The following is a 23,327-nucleotide window of genomic DNA, read 5'->3' as shown; positions in this document are numbered from 1 at the left end:
CTCAAATCCTTTCCTATTATATATAATATATATATATATATACACGTGAAATTATCATGATTTAAATTTGGTCATCAAAATAAAAGGTATGCATTATTTACAGTAAAAAAAACAATCTATCAAATTCCAGCTTATATACAGCTTTCAGTCATGATTCTTACAGTTAACAAAGTACTAGAATTAATAAAGTACTAGATACAGTATTAAAAACGATATTAGTAATGCATAATTAACAAAGGCAGCGTCTGACACTCATGATATTTACAACGGGATAAAACGTCTAACTTCACAGATGCTTAAAGCTTTCTCTGATAAAAAAAAAAGAAGAAGATTTTTTTACACTTTATAAACTAAAAATGCTGATTTTTCAATGAACACAGATTCCCTGTTGGTAGTAGATCACTCAGACGAGCCCAGAGACCCATGAAGACGTGAAGCTGGCGTGATGACATCAGCGCAGGCGATGGTTCAGCGGAGGAGAGGCGCTCGAGCGTTGGACATGGAGTTACTGTGAAGACAAGAGACGCTTTAAACACCAAACCAACGTGTGCAAACGCCCAGAGCACAACATGCACATGCTTTAAACACACAGGAACGCTCTAGAAGTGAAAAGCAGAAGGAAGCTAAAGAAGAAACAACGATACCATGGCCTCTGAAAGCGCACCGATGGCATTGCGTGAAGCACTCTCCTTCTTCCGGACAGAGATCGTCTATTACAGGCACGATTGCAAAGGCAGTGAAAAGATAAAAACCCATTAAAACTAAATCTCAGATCCTGTTAGTGTTCATGTTTCAGAGGCCCGTTCACAGCTGGTGTCATTCACACGTCTTTAATGCTCTGAAGTTTGATTAATGTGTTTATTTGATCAAAAATACACAGTAAAAATAGTGAAATATTATTATTATGTAAACATCTGTTTTCTATGTGAATATACAGTAAAGTGTAATTTATTCCTGTGATTTTCAGCATCATTACTCCAGTCTTCAGTGTCACATGATCCTTCAGAAATCACTCTAATATGAGGATCTGATGCTCAAGAAACATTTATGATTATTATCAATGTTCATATTTCTGTGGAAGTTTGGGGTAATAAAAAAAAAAAAAAAACTTTTATCCATCAAGGATGCATTAAATTGATCAAATTGTCAGTAAAGACATTTATAATGTTACAAAAGAATCTTTTTCGAATAAACGCTGCTCTTTTCAACTTTCTATTCATCAAAGAATCCTGAAAAATAAAATGCATCTCAGTTTCCACAAAAATATGATCATAAATGTTTCTTGAGCATCAGATCCTCATATTAGAGTGATTTCTGAAGGATCATGTGACACTGAAGACTGGAGTAATGATGCTGAAAATCACAGGAAAAAATTACACTTTACTGTATATTCACATAAAAAATTTTTTAATCATTTTTACAGTATTTTTAATCAAATAAATGCAGCCTTGGTGATCATAAATTCCAAGCTTTAAAACTAGAGCTTTAAATAAACACTGCATTTGCATGCAGATTTAAAAGCTTAAATATATCCTGAGATAAGCCTGATCAGAGCCGCTGTGTGTGAGACGCAGGTGTAAACGGGTCGACTCGTGATCACGGTTCTGCAGAACTCATCTGATAACTCAATCATGACGACACGTCTGAACCAGCGCTGGGCAACGACTAACCACATCCACAATACCTGTGTGCTTACACATAATATATGTGTGTGTATAACTGTATAGAATTACTTTGCATATATAAATACACGCAAATATTTCTTAAATATATACATGTTATAAATATTTAATATATAATATAAATTGTGTAAATGTATATACATGCAAATATTTCTTAAATATATACATGCGTGTGTATGTATCTACATTTACACAATTTATATTATATATTAAATATTTATAACATGTATATATTTAAGAAATATTTGCATGTATATACATTTACACAATTTATATTATGTATTAATATATTAAATATTTATAACACGTATATATTAAAGAAATATTTGCATGTACATTTACACAATTTATATTATAAATAAATATTTTATATATTAATAACACATTTTTCATAAATATATACACATGCATGTGTGTGTATATTTATATATACAAAGAAATATTTGCATGTATATACATTTAAACAATTTATATTATATATTAATATATGAAATATGTATATTAATAACACATGCATATATTTAATAAATATTTGCATGCATGTACATTTACACAATTTATATTATAAATAAATATTTTATATATTAATAACACATTTTTCATAAATATATACACATGCATGTGTGTGTATATTTATATATACAAAGAAATATTTGCATGTATATACATTTAAAAAAATTATATTAAATATTAATATATGAAATATTTATATTAATAACACATGCATATATTTAATAAATATTTGCATGCATGTACATTTACACAATTTATATTATATATTAATATATTAAATATTTATAACATGTATATATTTAAGAAATATTTGCATGTACATTTACACAATTTATATTATAAATAAATATTTTATATATTAATAACACATTTTTCATAAATATATACACATGCATGTGTGTGTATTTATATATACAAAGAAATATTTGCATGTATATACATTTAAACAATTTATATTATATATTAATATATGAAATATTTATATTAATAACACATGCATATATTTAATAAATATTTGCATGCATGTATATTTACACAATTTATATCATAAATAAATATTTTATATATTAATAACACATTTTTCGTAAATATATACACATGCATGTGTGTGTCTATATATACAAAATAATTATACACAGTACACACATTATATAAAGACAAATTTTTGATGCGATGAATCGTTGCACAGCCCATATATACATACACACACACACATATATATATATATATATGTATAAAAGCTTTAAACAAAGTGTTAGAGTAATATTTTGCAGTGCATTGAGAAACTCTTTATATTTCTGTTATATAAAAACATGAAACAAGCATTTACTGTAAAGCTGCTTTGAAACGATATGCATTGCGAAAAGCGCTATATAAATATACTACTTTAATTTTGGATGCGACTAACAGTTGCCCAGCACTAATGCAGACTGAACCATGATCGAGTCGTCCATGTTAGCGTGTTAGCGTGCTAGCAGAGCCGAGAGCCGCTGAGCCGTCAGAGTCATGCAGGGGAGACGAGAGTGTGTACGGCCCCGATCACACGGCTCCCGGGACTCACTGCGCTCAGGGAACTCATGCCAGAGTAAGTCCTCCTGTGCGGCTTTAAGTGCGCTAAGTTCGACTGCTGGATGAAACTACTGGTGGCCATAGAGCCAGCGCTAACGCCGTCCGTTTCACAGGCCGTTACGTGCAAGCTGCCTAAAGATCTAGCGAGCCTTGAATGTAAAGGGCTGTGAAAGGAAAACGTCATCCATCACACTAGAGCTCTGCTCAAGATGCTGCAGTGATTTAATGCAGAAAGGCATGGAAACCTCATTGAAGGACTCAGGACTCACCCACTGGTGCTGATGGAGCCGAGCGACGCGCGGGTTCTCTTCCGCTGGGCCGAGCTGCGTGAGGAACCGCTTACAGGTTACATCAAAGTCCAGCATTTATCATTAAAAAATGAATAAATCTCAGTAATTGAATACCAATGCTCTAAATAATTAAATATGACAAATTTAAATACATAAAAAAAAAAAAAATGTATTTGTCAGTAATTGAACACCAATGTTATCAATAATTTCATATTAAAAATAAACAAATCAAAATAAAATACTTGTTTAAAAAAACAAATCTAGTTTTTGTCATTTAATTATTTAGATTAATGGTATTTGATTACTGACATAAACTAGATTTTTTAAAGCAAGTATTTTCTTTTGATTTGTTTATTTTTAATATTAAATTATTAATAGCATTGGTGTTCAATTACTGACAAATACTATTTAAAAAATTTTTTTTAAATTTGTCATATTTAATTATTTAGATTATTGGTATTTGATTACTGACTAGATTTTTCTTTTTTAAGAAAGTATTTTATTTAGATTTTTACAAATTTTTATACTTTTACGGTACTATACATTTATAGCATTGGTGTTTGATTACTGACAAATAATTTTTTTTGTTTTTTAAATGCATTTAAATTTGTCATATTTAATTATTTAGATTAATGGTATTTGATTACTATTACAAATTTAAATACATTTTAAAATTAAAATAAATAATTGTATTTGTCAGTAATTGAACACCAATGCTATAAATAATTAATTAAACATTAAAAATCAACAAATCAAAATAAAACACTTGCTTAAAATCTTTTTTTTGTCAGTAATTAAAAACCAATAAAATTGTAATTAATATTTAAAAAATAAAAAATAATAATAAAAAGTAATAAAAAGATTAGTCAGTAATGGTATAGCACCAATGCTATAAATTAATTAAATATAAAAAAAATTAAAGTTAAAAATTAAAACAAATCAAAATAAAATACTTTCTTAAAAAAAATCTATTTTTTTCTCAGTAATGGAATACCAAAAATCTAAATAATTAAATATAAAAAAATGCAAGTAAATAATTTTAAAAATAAAAAATATATATTTAAAAAAGCAAAATATTTTATTTGTTTAGCTACATAACATGACAATGTGAATATGTTGATTATTTTAGCTATATTAACCTAAAATCTCAGGGGATCGACTGACAAAACAACCCTTTTACAACCTCGCATACGTAATTGTAAGATATCGCCCCATGTCCTTTTAACAAGGATATAATTACAGAGTACACAGTATTATTAAAATAAATAAGAAAAGTTACCTTAATGACTTTGATGTTGATTTGGTGTGAATTGTATTTTCCTCCAGCCTGCAAGCAAAGAAAAAAACAAAGTTTCATAAATATTTAAAAGCATATTCTCTACAGCCGCCGCCAAATCATACAACATGCTTTTATACGGTCATTCAGCAAACTTAATAATCGAGAGCAAAAAACATGATTTCTGTGGATTTGGCCGTTCACGCATTCCAGCATTCGGCTCATAATAACACTGATCTCTACACCAATAACACACTATCCTCAGAAATATGAATCAGAAATAATTGTGCATTGATTATAACAGAACTTTGAACTATGATGATGATGATTGACAGCTTATTAGTGATATAGAGGAAGTGATTACGCTTCAATATGCAATACATTTCATTGCTATTTGATATTGTTTGCATCATTAATGTTTTGTTAGTGGAGCTTTTGTGAAATGTATAGGAATAATGCAAAATGATTTTGGTGTCGTTTTAATATAGAACATGATCAATTTCAGTTTATATGTGGATTCTTTTACACAAAACATTGTTTTTTAAAGCAGCTTTATGAATATTAGCTCGTTTGGGGCTTTAATAAAGCAAGGAGAAAAACTCTATAAGACATTTAGATAAAGAGGGACAGACACAAAACACACATAAACTGTCCAGTTACATAAAGTATGTTATATGTCATGTTTCCGAATTACAGGTGAAACTGGAAAAATTAGAATATGGTGCAAAAGTTCATTTATTTCAGTAATTCAACTTAAAACTAATATATTATATAGACTCATTACATGCAAAGTGAGATATTTCAAGCCTTTATTTGTTATAATTGTGATGATTATGGCTTACAGATATGAAACCCCCAAAAATTATAACAAATAAAGGCTTGAAATATCTCACTTTGCATGTAATGAGTCTATATAATATATTAGTTTTAAGTTGAATTACTGAAATAAATGAACTTTTGCACCATATTCTCATTTTTCCAGTTTCACCTGTAAGTGTGTGAATCACGATCAGACTTTCACAGAGTATTAGATGAACCTCATGGATCTGATTTAAAAGAGCATAATAATAATAATAATCCTCCAGTGGAGTTGAAGGATTGTTCCAGGTTTAAACACACACTTTAAGCTCTATTGACCGCATAATGCCCATTACCACAGAAAATACATGACTTGACCCTCAGATTTTTAAGACAAAATTTAAATAAATATATTGGGTTGCACACAGTTTTAAAAAGTACAGCCACAAAAGTCACGTATTAACCTGGTTATGTACATTTATATATTTATATATATATATATATTACTGGCATTGCAAATGCTTTACTGGAATTTTGATTCTATTTTACTAAAGTCCCCCTGTGGTGTAAATCCAGCGTTTAATGTTGTTTATGTGTCTATGTGGTGTTTTTAATACGCTTTAAGACACACATGTGTAAGTTCATAAGTCGACAGCATTGCTGAGTATTTCCTCCTTAAAACTGCAGTGAACCAAAGACAGTCTCAAAAACACGGTTTGAAATCGCTGGTGTTTCTGACGTCACAAACGACCTTGTAACCAATCAGATCAACGTGTGATCGTCAACCAGTGGATCTCTGAGCTGAGGGAGTGAGTGGAGGCGGGGCTCATTTGCATATTCATAGAACCGCACATACTAAAAGATGCGAGGGTGTCGAGTTACATTCAAGATATTTTAAGGAAAAAACGTTTAAATATGTAATTTAGGTGATCAAAGATGAGTTACGGGATATAATTATTGGCTACAGGGGGACTTTAAAAAAAAACTGTCAGTGATTTATTGTTGGTTATTCAACATGAACCCACAAATGCTGAAAATAGAGCTTATCGTTCGTAAAAATCAACCCGAGATGTTCCTAAAGGAGTAACACAACGCTGTCTCTCAGTTTTCAGGACGCCTGTGATGTTAGTAAAGGATGATCCGTCGAGACACTTACAGCGTTCCAGTCCAGAGAAGGGCTAAGAGAGTGACGGGAGAAAGCATTTACAATCCCACCCCGTCTATACAGTAATGGATGGAAGGGAAGCCAAACAACATCCAGCAGAAGACAACGCTACAGAGAGCAGAGAGCAGCAAAGCTAGCGGCCATCTGAACACAGGGGCGAAATTCAGAACAACAACACAAACACAAGGAAGGAAGACAAGTCTTTCCCATCACTGCACACTGGACGGATCTGCAGTCGAAACCACATTTCTGCAGTGCTTTAAAGTGCCCTTATTATGCTAATAAAGCTCCTAATGTTGTTCTATAATATGTTCACATGCGTCCAAAGTCAAAAACACTAGTTTCCTCATAATCTCCATTACAGCATCAGCTCTTTTCTCTCAGTGTCTGAAACGCTTCGATTGAAGATTCAGTCTCTAAGCTCCGCCTCTCTGAGAGCTGCTCTGCTGTGATTGGTCAGAAAGCAAACGCTCATTATCATATCTGAATCTCAGCTCTTGATACGAACAGTAACGATGGCGTTGGTTTTACCGTATCAAACAGCGTCTTCGACATGAACAACACGAACCGAACTCTTCCAGTCTCAGATACACTAGTGTTTGAGGGCGGAGCTTAGAGACGCTGTTCAGCCAATCAAGACCAGAGGCGGGCATTATGCAAATTAGTTACAAAGCTAAAAGGACGAGAGACTGAATAACTGACAGATGTTCAGAATCGACCTTCTTTTGGGAGATAATAACATAATTTCTAAGTGAAATTTCTACATTTTTCCTATGTGATATATAATAATAATCTTCGCAGACTTTTTCCATTCACAAACGGCTGCTATATTACACACTACATGAAAGATAATATCCCAAAAAGCATAATAGGGGCACTTTAAACAAGGAGTAAATGCTCTTTATAGACACTTACAATAATACAAAATTTAAGCCTAAAAATTTAATTTAGATGGAATTTAATTGTAAATCGAATTCAATCTGTGTCTGAGATCAGATCCAGTTTACAGTGCAATTGAAAAAGACGATCAAAGCAAAACTGGCCACAGTGTGTCACAAAGCAGTTCACACACTTCATGCAAACATACATCATCAAACATCATCATGCAAAGCCAAGACTTTGTTAGAACATCAAAAAAGGATTGAAGATGTTATAAGAAAGATCAGAGCCGTCTGTGAAGCTGGAGAATAATATAGTCCTTTTACACTTTTAGACCCATTAAACGATTCAACAAGTGTAGATACGCTTCCGTTGTGGCGAATGAAGTCTGTCACGTTAGAGATCAGGAGGAAACTGCGGCGGCTCTGGCCGAGCTAAGCTAAACGCTATTGGCTATTTAAAAAGGGGGAGGAGCTGATTGATATGCCCCGCCCTCAGTGGAAATGACACCAACGCAGTGAATAATGCTGCACGATTCGCACTTCAGTGGGACTTTATGGTATAAATTACAGATTCAGATTAGGGGTTGAACCGACTAGTCGACCTTAATGAAATACCGCGACGCTTTAAGCTTGACGTCGACTAGTCGCGTTGATCATGTGACACTATGATTGCGCTACTTTTGATACTAACATGTTGCAGACGACAACAGATGAAGAGCCCAGAGGGTCATTCCAGCAAGAAAGCAGCATTGGTACATCAAGTGTGTGTAAATACTTTACTAACCTAACACTAGATATTGTTGAAAACGAAAGTAAAAGCATGACGCACGCTCACTGTTTTACCGGAAATGAGAGTTTAGTATCTTTATTAAAATCATTAAAACATTTTTTTTCCATTTATTTATTTATTTAAACGTATTAATGATGTAGGCCTAGCTAATTCACCCGCAATTAATTGGAATATTATTTTGTATTACTTGGATCTGCGCATCACTAAGGCACAGATGTGAATTTATAGCTTTTTTTCCTTTTCTTTTCATCCTAAATGATGATGTAACTGCGGGCTGTTTACACCAGGGCACTTCATGTGTTTCTGTGATCTGATAGCTATATCCGATCGTGAAAAGACCAGGTGTAAATGCCCTCCGAAACGCACTCGAGACGGATTTAAATCCGATCGCTCACACCGCTTCAGGAGGAGGTCTGGGCCGCTTAACAGACGAAACTGGACAAGTGTAAATGCACCTGGTTGTTGAAACTGGACTTCTCCCAACAATGCTAAAAATAAACGTGTGAGAGCGTATTATAGCGATGAAGCTATGGCAACACGCATCGCCGCAGATGAGCAGCTCGAGCATCTCTTCATCAAGCCAAATCAAAGTGAAAGTAAGTCGCAGACGCTTAACACACAATCATCTTCATTAAAAGTAAAGAAACAGAAATGATCTAACCAGTGCTGTCTCTCTTATTGCGGTCTTTGATTTTGAAATTAGCTGATGATCAATAAAATGCAGCTCATTATTGTTGCTTTCGGTGACGTGAACTCCGTTAAATCTGCATAGCGCGTTGTTTGAAGATCGGATTTATATCGGTTTTGCCAAAACATATTTATGTGACCAGGACAGGTGTAGGCTAAATGGCATCGTTTTGATAAATCAGATCAGTAAAAACGCATGAAGTGACCAGGTGTAAACAGCCCCATTATGAGCTGTCTGTCAGCATCTGTATAATTTTCTGTTAATTAATTGCAAATTGTGGCATGTTGCAAAGCAGTCCCATCTCTTGTGTGTTTATGAATGACGTCATCGACTAGTCGACTCGACTTTGATGTCATAACAGTCGACTTCAAAAAATCTGAAGTCGTTCAACCCCTAATTCAGATAAAATGTTACTATTTACCGACAATGAACCAGTTTAAAATTAGGATAAAGGACTATTTGAGTACTAAATGTGCCGTTACTGAATCTCAATGGGATTATTTCCTGGTAAAATAAAGGTAAATAATAAATAAGCTTCTTCTGAGACTAAATTTAAAGCAGTGTCTCCTAGAGATTTCAAGCTACAACCACCAGACGGTTCTGACTCGCGTTGCTATTAGGGATGTGCACGAATATTACAATTATCGAATATTCGATCTGTAATTATTAATATATAAAGATGTATAGTAAAGCTTGTTGTGTATATTGCCTAATGTAAGCTTGTTCAGAAATGGTTAAAAAACAAACAAAAAAACTCTTAAACGACATTTAAATAAACGAATAATCTATTTTTATGACCCCGAATATTCAAATACAATATTTTTGAAATAGTTAGTTGCTATATCTTTTCTAACTGATCCTACGGACGATCAAAACTATAGACTTTCATTGAGGGGGTCAAAAGACTCTGTTGCCGAAACAACAACAACGTTCTCAGTCGAACGTGGAAGCAAAACAAAAGCGCTAAATGAAATGAAGACCTGCAACAGCCACATGTTGGTTACGATGGGCGATGATGATGTCACAGACTCACCTGAACGCCATTCTGCTACCGTTTCAACGACACACAACAGTCGGGCCACAGCGAGCCCAGAAAACTGCAACACTTTACTACCATTCGCCTGCTGTGTGATAAAAGGCTTTTGGGGTCTTTCTCGTCTCGCCAGCACAATCATTAACAGGAAGACTGATGTTTTAACCTCTAAAACATGCAGTTAGTCTATACAAGTCATGCACACACACTTAAACATCCATCATTAGCGGGAAAACCACTATTTATGCAGTTATCCGGTGGGGGAATCGACCGGACGAGTGTCTAACGCGGTTCACATCCACTGGCGCGCCGCTTTCTCGTTCATTTCCTAGTTCAAGTTAATGGTGGGATTTACTAAGATCTCTAAATTATAAACATGATCAAAACGCACTTTTTTTAAATTAAGAAAGTCTTTCAGTGTAACTGTACAAGCGTCCTCCTTCAGCTCGAGCTTCACGAGTCTTTCTGTGTCAAATCTGCACTGATTTATATCAAGTAAACGCATTAATAACTTTCATATTGTTAGTGATATTTCAGCTGGACTGAAGCAGCTTCGCTTTACTTGATCATCCATTATATTAAATATGATCATCAGGTTTTTTTTTTTCATCTCTCAATCATCATTGCATTGCATTATGTTTTAAAACTACTGCTTTGATAATAAAACTAAGCATTTAAATATAATCTCACTGAGACATTATTGGCAGATATTAATATGTATATGCATTTTATGCAAGTATCTGCTATACTGTTATAAAGATCTCATTTATTTACATTATACGCGTCAATTTCATTTACAAGTGACACTCGAAAAATCAGAATATGGTGCAAAAGTTCATTTATTTCAGTAATTCAACTTAAAAGGTGAAACTAATATATTATATAGACTCATTACATGCAAAGTGAGATATTTCAAGCCTTTATTTGTTATAATTGTGATGATTATGGCTTACAGATATGAAAACCTTTTCACAATATTCTAATTTTGCATTTGGGGTTTTCATATCTGTAAGCCATAATCATCACAATTATAACAAATAAAGGCTTGAAATATCTCACTTTGCATGTAATGAGTCAATATAATATATTAGTTTCACCTTTTAAGTTGAATTACTGAAATAAATGAACTTTTGCACCATATTCTGATTTTTCGAGTTTCACCTGTAAATATCAGCATCTGCAACATATTTTTGCTCAGTTTGAGCCTCTGAATAAAATTAAGCCTATATGAGCCATGATGTATCTAAAGATTCGTTTAGATTTAATAAACAGTCAAAAAATCTAGTTTTTTTAAATGGAATAATTTCAGGCTTTAAAGTGTTAAATTGTTACACATCACCTTTAATTCAGATTTCAAATGCAGATTGCCTGCATTCATCGTATCTTTGTAGCAATAAACCAACAACCAAAGCTCACAAAAGCCTGGGAATTTGAAATAAAAGTTGGTATTTTCTGAAATCATAAACACGATATCTTTATTAACTGTTGCATAGAGAGCAATCAATCACAGACTGCACTGAAGACTTGCAGGATCGAGCCGGTTTCTCCAGCGCCAGTGGACACGCACCGTCAGGCTCAATGGACACGCGTGTGTGTGTGTGTGATGGACAGGCACCGTCAGGCTCGATGGACACGTGTGTGTGTGTGTGTGTGATGGACACGTGTGTGTGTGACGGACAGGAGAGGGGATGTAATGGAGAAGAACTTACGATAGTGAGCCCGTGGACGCTCTGGACTGCCTCTTACTCTTCAGAGCTCGTAGTTTATCGCCCTGCGTGAGACCGCCACACTCCTCTTCATCTTCCTCAGTGTGCTGGAGACATGAACAACACCTCTGGTTAACCACAGAGCAACACACAGTCTGAAAACCGTCTCCATTGACTAGGACGTTCGAAAATCGATCGGACCAACCAACACAAGTATCGAAAATGAAAATAGGGAATCGATCTTAAAGGCCTTTTGTTTTTTTTTGTTTTACCAAAAATGTGTTTTAGGACAGATCAATACAGGACACAGAACATGTCGGATCCTGGAAAATAACTGTCTTTTCTGTTCACCAAATGCTTTCTAATATTCGCTATTACTTCAATGCAAGTGAACAAGCGCGCCGTTATTTGTTGCGTAGTGACGTGTGTGTGTGTGTGTGTTCAAGTAAGCCAGAAATGAGCAGATTCTGTGTAATACGCTGTATATCATGAGGATCACGAGTTGTGTATTTGCGCTAAATCCGCGCAGAGCATAAAAAGCAACAAATCGGACCTAACTTTATGTTGTTGGCCAAGACGTACACCTAAACTGAATTATTAGTGTAGTTACTCACCGTTTCAGAGCCTGTTCTCCTCTGTGAAATGTTCTTGTTTGTGCCATTGATGGAAATATCTTCTACTCCGGACAGGATTCCAGCCACTGCCGTTTTACTCGAGCCGTTTTCCTGCTCATTTACACTCACGTTTTGACGGTACAGATCACCCTCTGCCCAGAGGCTCGACTGCTTTCTGTTAGATCGAGACGCGTATACATCAGTATTAGGCCTAGATTGGTATATACACAGTACTGGTCAAATGTTTGGAATAATTAAGATTTTTAATGTGTGTGAAAGAGTCTCTTCTGCTCACCAACGCTGCTTTTATTTGATCAAAAATACAGTGAAAATAGTGAAATATTATTGCAGTTTAAATCAGCTGTTTTCTATGTTAATATATAGTAAAGTGTAATTTATATCATGTGATCAAAGCTGAATTTCAGCATCATTACTCCAGTCTTCAGTGTCACATGATCCTAGAAATCACTGAGGATTTGCTGCACAAGAAACATTTATGATTATTATCAAGTTCATATTTTTGTGAAAACAGATTTTTTTCCTCAGGATTGTTGATGAATAAAGTTCAAAAGAGCAGCGGTTATTTGAAACAGAACCTTTTGTAACATTATAAATGTTTTTACTGGTCACTTTTGATATATTAGAGTGATTTCTGAAGGATCATGTGACACTGAAGACTGGAGTAATGATGCTGAAAATTCAGCTTTGATCACATGATATAAATTACACTTTACTATATATTCACATAGAAAACAGCTGTTTAAATTGCAATAATATTTCACTATTTTTACTGTATTTTTGATCAAATAAAAGCAGCCTTGGTGAGCAAGCATTAATCAAAATTACAGTACTCCAAACTTTTGACCGGTACAATATCTACACTGTTGTGGATTAAAGCGTTCGCAGAATCACCCACTCTTCAACAAAGTTCTGTTGCGGTCCAATGACTGATCCGGGTCTGCAGATCCTGATCCATGCGATGGCTTCGGCTGCAGTCAGTCTGAAGTGCTTCATCATGTAACAGCCAATCAGAGTCCCCGTTCGGCCCAGACCCGCTGAAACACACAGTGGTTACAATTTCACAATCCGATTCAATATATAATCTGGATTATTTTGGATATCAGGTCCAATACATGGCAAATCATCTCAAGGAAAACAAATCTCTTAACTAATGCTGTAAACTATGTGAGTCTATAGGCTTCATTAGCCTACTATAATATTGGCTGATTTGTATACAAACCCTTAAATTACACTTTTATTTATTTTTAATAATAATACAGTTACATGAAATATAAACATTTAAATGGTGGCTGTCATAAAAACTTGCCAGATTTATTCAAACTTGAAGAACATTAAAAATTATAATGAATATGTAATATGGTGCATATATTTAGCAAAATGCTCCTCTCTAGAGTTAATATTTCTAGCTGACTAACGAGTTTATGGTCACTGGATATGGTTTTTCTGAGGTAAATGTTTACAAGCTGTTACTGACGTCTTTCCACGGTTGAAACACTGAGCGATTCCATGTGACATGATATGGATTTCTATAAGTTGTACTATATCTTTTAACACACTTTCAGAAGCTCATTCATGTTTATTTCGCGCTGAAACTGGTATTATTAAGGCGCAAGAGAAGATCACGTGTGATCTCACGCCACAGCACCAAAACGCTATTTATGTTTTTGAATTTCTTAAGAAAATGGACGTAATTTGAAATCTGAGACTTTGTTTCATATCAATAGTAACAAAGTACAAAGATTATTGTGATTTATTGGATGGGATGCGTGCTTCAATGCTCCATTCATTCATCAACTGGAAACAGGATGACTAACCTAAACGATTCTTGGCATATAAGAATCGATATCGGTTCGTAAAAATGAGAATGGATTAAAGGTGCTCTAAGAGATGTCGAGTGACGTCACAAATAAAACGGAGGCTAGCTAGACCCTCCCTCCTCCTCATCCGCGCACTTGTCTCTCCTCATACTTCCTGTCTCTATGAAGCCCCTCCTTCTGAAAGCACACTGTGCTCTGATTGGTCGGCTGGAGCAGTGTGTTGTGATTGGTCGAGCGCTTCGAGTGTGTTTGGGAAAGTCCCGCCCCTTTCCATAACCACCAGTTTAACACACTACTAACTAACTTAACCAGGCCCCGCCCCTTTATTCTGCGCATGAATTATTATAATGAGGAATATTGTGGCGTGTTCGTTCCCGGGAGAAACTCAAGACTACAATGGAGGCGTTTCAGGAGTTCAGAAACACTGTTACTGATATAGAGAAGAACTTCTTAATGCTCAAACAGCAACATTACACACTCAAGAAAGATGACCGTGGAGAAAAGCAGAACTGGTTATTTTGGTGAGTTCATCTAAAGCTTCTCTTCTCGTCCTAATCGACTCCAGAAGAGAGTTTATGTTCAGTGATCTCAAACGTTGACTTCAAAAAACATCATTTATGTGGATTCTCTTTAAACTTTTCCCTCAGGCAAGATAGATATGTAACTCGGCAAGCCCTCAGCACAGTCATTAAAGAAAGATGAACATGGAGAAAAAGCATAATAGTTGCTCTTTAAAGGGTTAGCTCACCCAAAAATGATGTCATTAATGACTCTCCCTCATGTCGCTCCAAGCCCGTCAGACCTCCGTTCATCTTCAGAACACAGTTTAAGATATTTTAGATTTAGTCAGTATACCGTACATACATTTCCAATGGAGGGACAGAAAGCTCTCGGACTAAATCTAAAATATCTTAAACTGTGTTCTGAAGATGAACGGAGGTCTGACGGGCTTGGAGCGACACGAGGGAGAGTCATTAATGACATCATTTTCATTTTTGGGTGAACTAACCCTTTAAGCGCGTGTGGTGCCGCACCTTTACAGTGGACCGCGATGGCGCCGTCAGCGCTCTCGCAGATGTTCAGGAACTTGGTGACGATGGCATCATTAGGCGTACTTCCATCCACAAAGAACAGGTCGTGGTGTTTGAAGCCCATGTCTGTGAAACGCTTGGCGTCGTACATTTTCTTGTTGAGCCGGATGATGTTGGTGATGTTGTGCTTCCTGAAGTACGGGAAATACGCCTCAGGGGCATGAAGAGGGTATCCTAGAGGAAAAGAGAACAAATGTATATAAATCTGTACATTCCAGATCAGTTTTAAACAGATTACTCAATCAGAATTAAAGTTTCCTGATAGTTTACTCTATCCAAGATGTTCAAGTCGGTCTTTCTTCAGTCGGATAAGAAATGAAGGTTTTTGAGGAACACACTCCAGGGTTTCTCCATATAGTGACTTCAATGGGGTCCAACGGGTCGAAGGTCCAGATGTGAGTTTCAGTGCAGCTTCAAAGTCTCGACACGATCCAGCCGAGGAATAAGAGTCTGATCTAGACAAACCAGCGCACATTTATAACAAAAACAACATTTATATACTTTTATAACCGCAAATGCTCGTTTAGGACGTCCACAATATCACGCATTACGCAATCAGGTTGAAAGGTCACGCGTGTTCCGGTTCAGAAATGTAGAATAGGGCGAAAAACTCATCTCATTTCATCCTTCAACTTCAAAAAATCGTTTATTTTTTGTAAATAGTGTTTGACAGTCTTTGTAAACACTGGGTCGGTTCTTACGCCTACGTCCCGCTTGACCTTTCACCCTGATTACGTAACGTGTGTCGCATCACAGCGAGTGCAAGACCAGCATCTGTGGTTGAAAAGTATATAAATGCAGTGTTTCCCTTAGGATTTTTTTTCAGGGGGGGGGGGGGGGGACTGCTAGTGTTGCGGAGCGGGCGTGTTACGGATACGTGGTGTAATTTGTTTTTTTGCAATTAATTGAAATCATCTATTATGAATCATTAAACTTTTTTTTTTATATATATGGAAAAAAAATTCACTAATTCTGTGGTGTTTTTTCTGGTAATAAAATGAAGACATAAAACACAAATTGTATCATTTATCATCAATTTTAATCATATGAAATTAAATAAACTTTTTGTCAAATAACTTGCTGCACAATGAGCTTTAGCCTACTGTTAAAATTAAAACAGATTATTCCTTAAAAATTTCAGTTTTGATGATAATTTATTTGGATGAGTGTTAGTGTATTATTACATTGGGACATATCTAAATTCTAATGTACAACAGTAATATATCTCTGTCAAGTTAAACCGAACTTTTATTTTGACGGGTTGCCGTGAAGGCCTTTTGAGGTTCTGTGTGTTTATGTCATGATGATAGTTTTTCCTCAAATGAAGCGGTGAAATGATCATGAAGTGACTTTCAGAGTGGATCTAGAGCCTGGAGAGGAAGTTTATGCGTTTGTGTCTTCATATAGGCCAAAAAACAGCGCAAGCGTCACACGTGCTTCAGTGTGTGTGTGTGTGTGTGTGGTAAATGAAACTGTGTGTCGGCGGCACCATTCATTCACACAGAACATGCAGGATTCGTATTTAAATAGTCTTTGTGTTTTAATATTCACACACACTAGTCTACATCGCGATTTTTATTTCAAGTGTACTGAACTGCTTTCTATTTTTCTCAAATTTACAAATTCCGTGAAATTCCGCGTTATACACTAAAATACTTTTTTATGACTGGATTTCATCAGCATTTTAGGGGGGGCGGGGGTCGTTTTGGGGGGGCGGGCCACCCCCCCAAAACAATGGTAGGGGAAACACTGAAATGTGTATTTTGTTGTAAATGTCGGCTGGTTTGTCTAGATCAGACTCTTATTCCTCGGCTGGATCGTGTCGAGACTTTGAAGCTGCACTGAAACTCACATCTGGACCTTCGACCCGTTGGACCCCATTGAAGTCACTATATGGAGAAATCCTGGAGTGTGTTCCTCAAAAACCTTAATTTCTTTTCCGACTGAAGAAAGAAAGACATGAACATCTTGGATGATGTGAAGGAGAGTAAATTATCAAGAAATTTTAACTCTGAACTGTAATAATCCTTTAAAGAATTGGTATAATGTGAGAACAAGCGAATCCATACACACCATTCTCAATTTTACTCTTTGGATGAGGGCCGCTGAAAGCCAAAAACTTCCCTGGAATGATCCAGTTAAAATCTCCATTTTCTGCCCGCTGGAAAAAATATTAAAGTCACCATGAAATCAAAATGCACATAATTGTTCTTTTTTTGCACTGTAATCAGAACAACTCCCTCTTGCAGCATCTCTTCTCTGATCATGTGGGCGGGGCTATAACCTGTCACTCACATGAGAACAACCAGTAGCAAACCACACCCATCCAATCAATTCCACACATACAAAATCAAGCCCCGCCCACATTTGTTCTTGTTCCAGAAGCGTTTCACTTTAAAGACGCATCAAATCTGAAGCGTGAGATTTAACTTTACTCTTTAATATCAGTGGAAACTCACCTCATAATGCTCATATTCCTCCACATTAAACTGGGAGAAATCCAGCCAGCCGAACTGCAGAGCCTGAAACACAAAGCATGCGATCAGCAGGAATAGTGACCATGTCTGATGAAGCTGCAGGATCTGGATTACCTTGTGAACGCCAAGTAGACAGTCGAGAATATTCAGATTGTACATGCAAGTTCCAAAAGACGCATCTCTGTTGAATGTAACGGAAAATGAAGTCAGAGATTAATAAGATTTACTATTTCTACTGCTTTTTAAATAGGCCATTTTTATTTTTCCTGAGGTCCACATGCAACTTGGGCCTCGTTTACACGGTCAGTGAAATGTGACCCAATTCCAATTTTTTGCTCATATGTGACACAGATCGGATGTGTTCTATGACAATGTAAACAGGAAAAAAACGCATGCATTCGGATATTTCAAGAGATGCACCGATTGATCGGCTGGTGACCGGAATCGGCCGATTTTCACGTGATCGGCGACCGGTCGGTCAGCCTGACAATAATCCGATTTTATGCCGGTCAAAACGCGCGTTTTTTTTTTTTGTTCGGCGTGCATGTTAATCAATGAGTGCATTCACACCAGGAGCCGGAGCAGCGCGATAGCGTCGAGCAGGAGCGTCGCATAAGCAACAGTGAAGCGCGGGTTTCGGCGGCGAGTCTATTCTGCTGCGCTCAATTTAAGTGAAAGCACACTTTTGATGGACAAAATATGATTTCATCCAAAAAGTGCCCAAAATGCACAGAATTTGCATGTGTGGTGCGTTTTAACAAGAACCGAAGTAGGCTAGGCTATGTCAGAAAAGAAAATGAAGACTCAAAGATATTTATAGAAAATGTACCCATTTAAACTTGTTTTTATTATTTCCCAATCGTTCCCCTGCACATGCTCCACCTGTCCTGTTTAGCTTGGCTGGACATGTGTCAGACGAGAGAAGAACTGTTTGAGAAATATAACTTGCCATTGATGTACAAGTGATTGCAATAGGCCTGTGTGTGTGTGTGTGTGTGTGTGTGTGTGTGAGAGAGAGAGAAATATCTTTATACTGCAAGGGTATATTTATATATAATTTTATTGCATTACCTGTTTTCATACAGAAGTTTAGTTTGCTAAATATATCTATTTTTTTTAGTTGGATATTTGATGTGAAAAGGAAATGGTTCTTCCATAACACTGCACTTTAGATGTGTGTGAATTTCACATCTCCCACTCAGGAGTAATTTATATAGTTCTATTTTATAGTGATTATCTGTTCAAAAAATGTTCTATTAATGAGAAGATAGAAAATAAATATTTGTGTGTGCTGTAGTGGTTTGAAAAAATGAAATCGGCTAAAATCGGCAGGTCAAACTCAAGGAAAAATCGGAAATCGGGATGGGCCTAGAAAATTGTAATCGGTGCATCTCTAATATGTGGAAATAAATCGGATATAAATCAGATATGTGCCAATGCGACTCATGTAAACAGGCAGAACTTTGCATTTATCACAAAGCTAGCATTAAGCATATTTCGCGTTCGTCCATCTGTGAAAGAACGCCCTTTAAGCATGCGCGATGTTTCAGATAGTAGGCCTGTATGTCAAGTGTAAACACAGGGTTCCTGCACACTTTTGAAAGTCAAATTTAAGAGACAGTTATGCTGCCGCGACTCGCGAGTGACGCGAAATGTCACGTGAACTAGCAAATCCACAAACATAGAATAATAAATAAATAAAAATACGTACGCTAATTAGATAGTTTTAATTTGGAAAGCTTTTAGATATTGTCTAAGTCAAAGTGTCATCTAAAATTTAAGACCTTTCATAAGTAAAAATAAGACTTAAGACTTTTTATGGTCTTAAATTTTAAAAATCTAATTTAAGACTTTTTAAGACTTTTTAAGGATCAGCGGGAACCCTGAAACACATGAATCAGATATGGGTCACAATTGAAAGAACGTGTAAACGGATGGTCAAAAAAATGAGAATTGGGCATCAAGACCTGCAGTGTAAACGAGGCCAGAAAACTTGATACCTCATAATAACATGCATTTTCTAGAATATTATAGGGGATAAATTTAAATTATTACCGAAAAGGAAGATACGATGCATTTTGAGAGACAAGAAGGCTGTACGCTTCTTCTGGTGTTTTCTGTAGATGCATTACCTGAAAAAAAAAAAGGACAAACAATATTGAGCCTTCAACATCTGGAAAAACTATAAGCACAGTTTACATGTTATAAATATGTTTGAGCATTTCATCAGATTGCACTTCCCTAAAAGGCAAAATAAACAGTAAATATAAAGTTGGACTGGGAAACTCACAGCATAAGAGCCGATCAAATACGCAGCATTGGCTTGTTTTTTTCTGTCCCCACAGGTATAAAACACAATTTTCTTCTTTGCATGAACACAAGACTGTTGGATTAGAAAAGCACATATTCTAAAGCAAACCTTTGAAATGATTCAAACATTGCATGCTTACTTACATGGAAAGACTGTGTTTAGTAGAACAGTGCAACGTTGCATTTATGTGCCAGTATAATGAAGCGTCATCATTACCTTCAGCTTCTTGTTCAGCTTGCAGCAGAAGCGATAAAACATGGCCAGGTTGAGCGGGCCAAAGTCCGCATAGAAGCTGTTCAAATATAACAATCAAAGAGGTCAATGATAAAGATCTGGTGCAATGCACTAGAAACTATACAGGCTATTCTAACGGAGAGAAACGCAACAAAAATATGTTTTTTGTCTTGATTATGGGATAGTGTGAGTTTTTCTTTCCATTGTTGTAGTACACAAAAAAAGTTTACATGCATGCATGAATAAATACATACACGTGCATTAATGCATCCATATACAGGTGAAACTCGGAAAATTAGAATATGGTGCAAAAGTTCATTTATTTCAGTAATTCAACTTAAAAGGTGAAACTAATATATTATATAGACTCATAACATGCAAAGTGAGATATTTCAAGCCTTTATTTGTTATAATTGTGATGATTATGACTTACAGATATGAAAACCCCAAAGTCAAAATTAGAATATTGTGAAAAGGTTTTCATATCTGTAAGCCATAATCATCACAATTATAACAAATAAAGGCTTGAAATATCTCACTTTGCATGTAATGAGTCTATATAATATATTAGTTTCACCTTTTAAGTTGAATTAGTGAAGTAAATGAACTTTTGCACCATATTCTAATCTTTCAAGTTTCACCTGTACATGCATATATTTGTAAATTGATGCATGTATGAATGCATTTATTCACGCATGCATAAATGTAGTCATGCATGCATACATAAGTTTACAAAATCTTTTTAAAAAAGGGTCATTGTACGACATAGTGAAAATATGGAGGAAAAAACAGCTTCATTTTATTCAAACTGAGCAAAAATATCTACAGCAGATACTTTCATAAAATGCATATAAATATCAATATCTGTAAATAATATGTCTTATCAAGATTATACTTAAATGCTTAGCTTCATAATCAAAGCTCTGTAGTTTTAAAACATATAATGCAATGATTAAGAGATGAACATATAAACCTTCCTCAAAAGCCTGACGATCATTTTTGATACTCAGCAAAAAGACCTCGAGTAGATCGATTTTGATCACGTAAGAGGCCTTATCACTTATCAAATATGATAATGTAGCATTACGTGTATTAGAAAGTCCCTAATAATGAGCCATAGACTGTGTTTTAAAGGTAAACCTCTCTTACTTCTCATAGGAGAGCTCTTCATCTATGCAGAAACAGTGTCTGTCAGGAGAGCTCTTCACCTTCTGATGAAGAAGAGCAAAATACAGCTGATCTGAAAAACACAAAGTGCACATGATGAAGGAAACCAAACTATTCTGTAATCTGATGCATTTTTCCACGCGGTCCATGAATGTAAACACATCTGACTGAACCTTATTGGTCCGAGAGATTTGAATCCGAGTCCCGGAAGTGAGTTAAAAGACAAACACAGATTGATCCGGACCACGAAACTAAAGGACATTTAAACACAAAAAGAAATACGAGCATCACCTTTAATGACCTCGATGCAGTTTGACAGATCGCAGGTTTCTATGAAAACGTTGTTCCGGTGCATTTTAATTTTAATCTTGGTTTAGTTTAATCTAATTCCAAACTACATTTACACATACAACCAAAATAGTCAAATTTTCGTCGACACTTTATGAAGAAATCGAGTGTGTCATAGACGATTATGCGACAAGAAGGTAAAAATACTTAATGTTTACGCGTTGAACTTGAATTAAAAACTAAGAGAAATCAAAACAATATATCCGCTTTGACTCTATATAAATGTAAATAACGTTACACAGCACTAGCGATCTTTCTCTCTTGCTCCTGAAGTCCGAATAAAGTTCAATGCCGTTTAAAAGCCAAGTTAAAAGCTTTTCCGGCACCTGATTGGTTCACAATCGCACATTTGACACGTCAATCACAACTAAGACCCTCCTTTCAGAATTTAAACGGTAGAGCGAGGCGCCGATTGGTCAAAAGAAACTATTTTTAGGATTGTCCGCAGTGTGTTTCTTTGTTTAAAAACACATTTCCCCTCATTTTCATGACTGTAACGTAAACCAAAAACTTAAATTGTAAAGTAATCACGCACATTTGTTGTATAGTCTATCATTTATGCAGATTAAAAAAACTTTTCCGGTACCTGATTGGTTCACGGGCGTACCACTGACACGTCAATCACATTAGGGCCCTCCCTTCACAGAATTTAAACTAAACAGCAGGGAGTATTCGACTCTGATTGGAACGCTGCCCAAGCCGTTGCTAGGAGAGAAGCGTCGATTGGCCAATAGGATTTCATTTTTTCCCCTTTGATTCACTATTTATTACACTCATTTTCAGTGATTTACATTCAGCGAACAGAACAAAGAAGATAATTCAGCCATTGAACAGGCCAAATTAGTAGTTAATAGTGATGTTTTAATTACTCTCATATATAACCAGCGTTAATCTCCATATAAACAGCAGTTTAAGTCTGATGTGATCGCATGTTTCGGTGCCAAAAAGCTCCAAATTAACCCCTGACAGGGATTATAACACACTACTTTATGACCCCGATGTTGGTTCTACTTTATGAGATCATTATGGCAGCGTCTGTGGTTTGTTTACCTGTGATATGAACGTAAATCTCGCTCTTGGACTCCGTCTGGCCGCTCAGAGAAGCGCAGAGTCTTTTCCTCGACTCGCTCCGTCGCTCGCTCTTGCGCTTCATACTTCTCTAGGCATGCAAAGATGGCGTTTCAAACGGGAATGTGCGATGAAAATGCGTTATTTTGCATAGTCCAGCTTGTAACAGCTCCATGCGCTGCAGACCGAAGTATTTTTGAGCCAGTTGTCCTGCGAGTGACGTATGGCAGGCAAGTTTCTAAAAGCCTTGCGAGTGACGTCACTGCGCCACCATCCTGCTGCCCAACAT

The 23,327-nt window shown here is 35.8% G+C and overlaps 1 protein-coding gene across 6 annotated transcripts; it reads right to left on the bottom strand.

The window, feature by feature from the left end:
• Nucleotides 1-157: 157 nt before the first annotated feature.
• On the bottom strand, nucleotides 158-23,301 carry cdc14b (cell division cycle 14B). 6 transcript variants are annotated; one of them, XM_056241932.1, is made up of 17 exons: nucleotides 23,021-23,301; nucleotides 21,605-21,695; nucleotides 20,438-20,513; nucleotides 20,201-20,293; nucleotides 19,966-20,042; nucleotides 18,025-18,091; nucleotides 17,893-17,955; nucleotides 17,507-17,594; nucleotides 15,377-15,607; nucleotides 13,421-13,559; nucleotides 12,505-12,679; nucleotides 11,894-11,997; nucleotides 4,833-4,880; nucleotides 3,533-3,586; nucleotides 3,256-3,427; nucleotides 645-710; nucleotides 158-508 (listed from the first exon to the last, which is right to left on the bottom strand). In XM_056241932.1, the coding sequence occupies exons 1-17, from the start codon at nucleotides 23,121-23,123 to the stop codon at nucleotides 506-508; spliced, it is 1,650 nt and encodes a 549-aa protein (XP_056097907.1). In that variant the 5' UTR covers nucleotides 23,124-23,301; the 3' UTR covers nucleotides 158-505. The 6 variants fall into 6 exon arrangements, with proteins under 6 accessions (XP_056097907.1, XP_056097908.1, XP_056097909.1 ...); XM_056241933.1 differs by lacking the exon at nucleotides 23,021-23,301 and adding an exon at nucleotides 21,914-22,156; XM_056241934.1 differs by lacking the exon at nucleotides 645-710 and having other exon boundaries at nucleotides 23,021-23,300.
• Between the last annotated feature and the right edge of the window lie 26 nt (nucleotides 23,302-23,327).

This window comes from Rhinichthys klamathensis, unplaced genomic scaffold (assembly GCF_029890125.1).
Source record: "Rhinichthys klamathensis goyatoka isolate OS25496 unplaced genomic scaffold, OSU_Roscu_1.1 h1tg000685l_1, whole genome shotgun sequence".
Classification (NCBI taxonomy): Eukaryota; Metazoa; Chordata; class Actinopteri; order Cypriniformes; family Leuciscidae; genus Rhinichthys; species Rhinichthys klamathensis.
The sequence above is the reverse complement of the archived record's forward strand: the minus strand, read 5'-3'. Positions and strand labels throughout refer to the sequence as shown.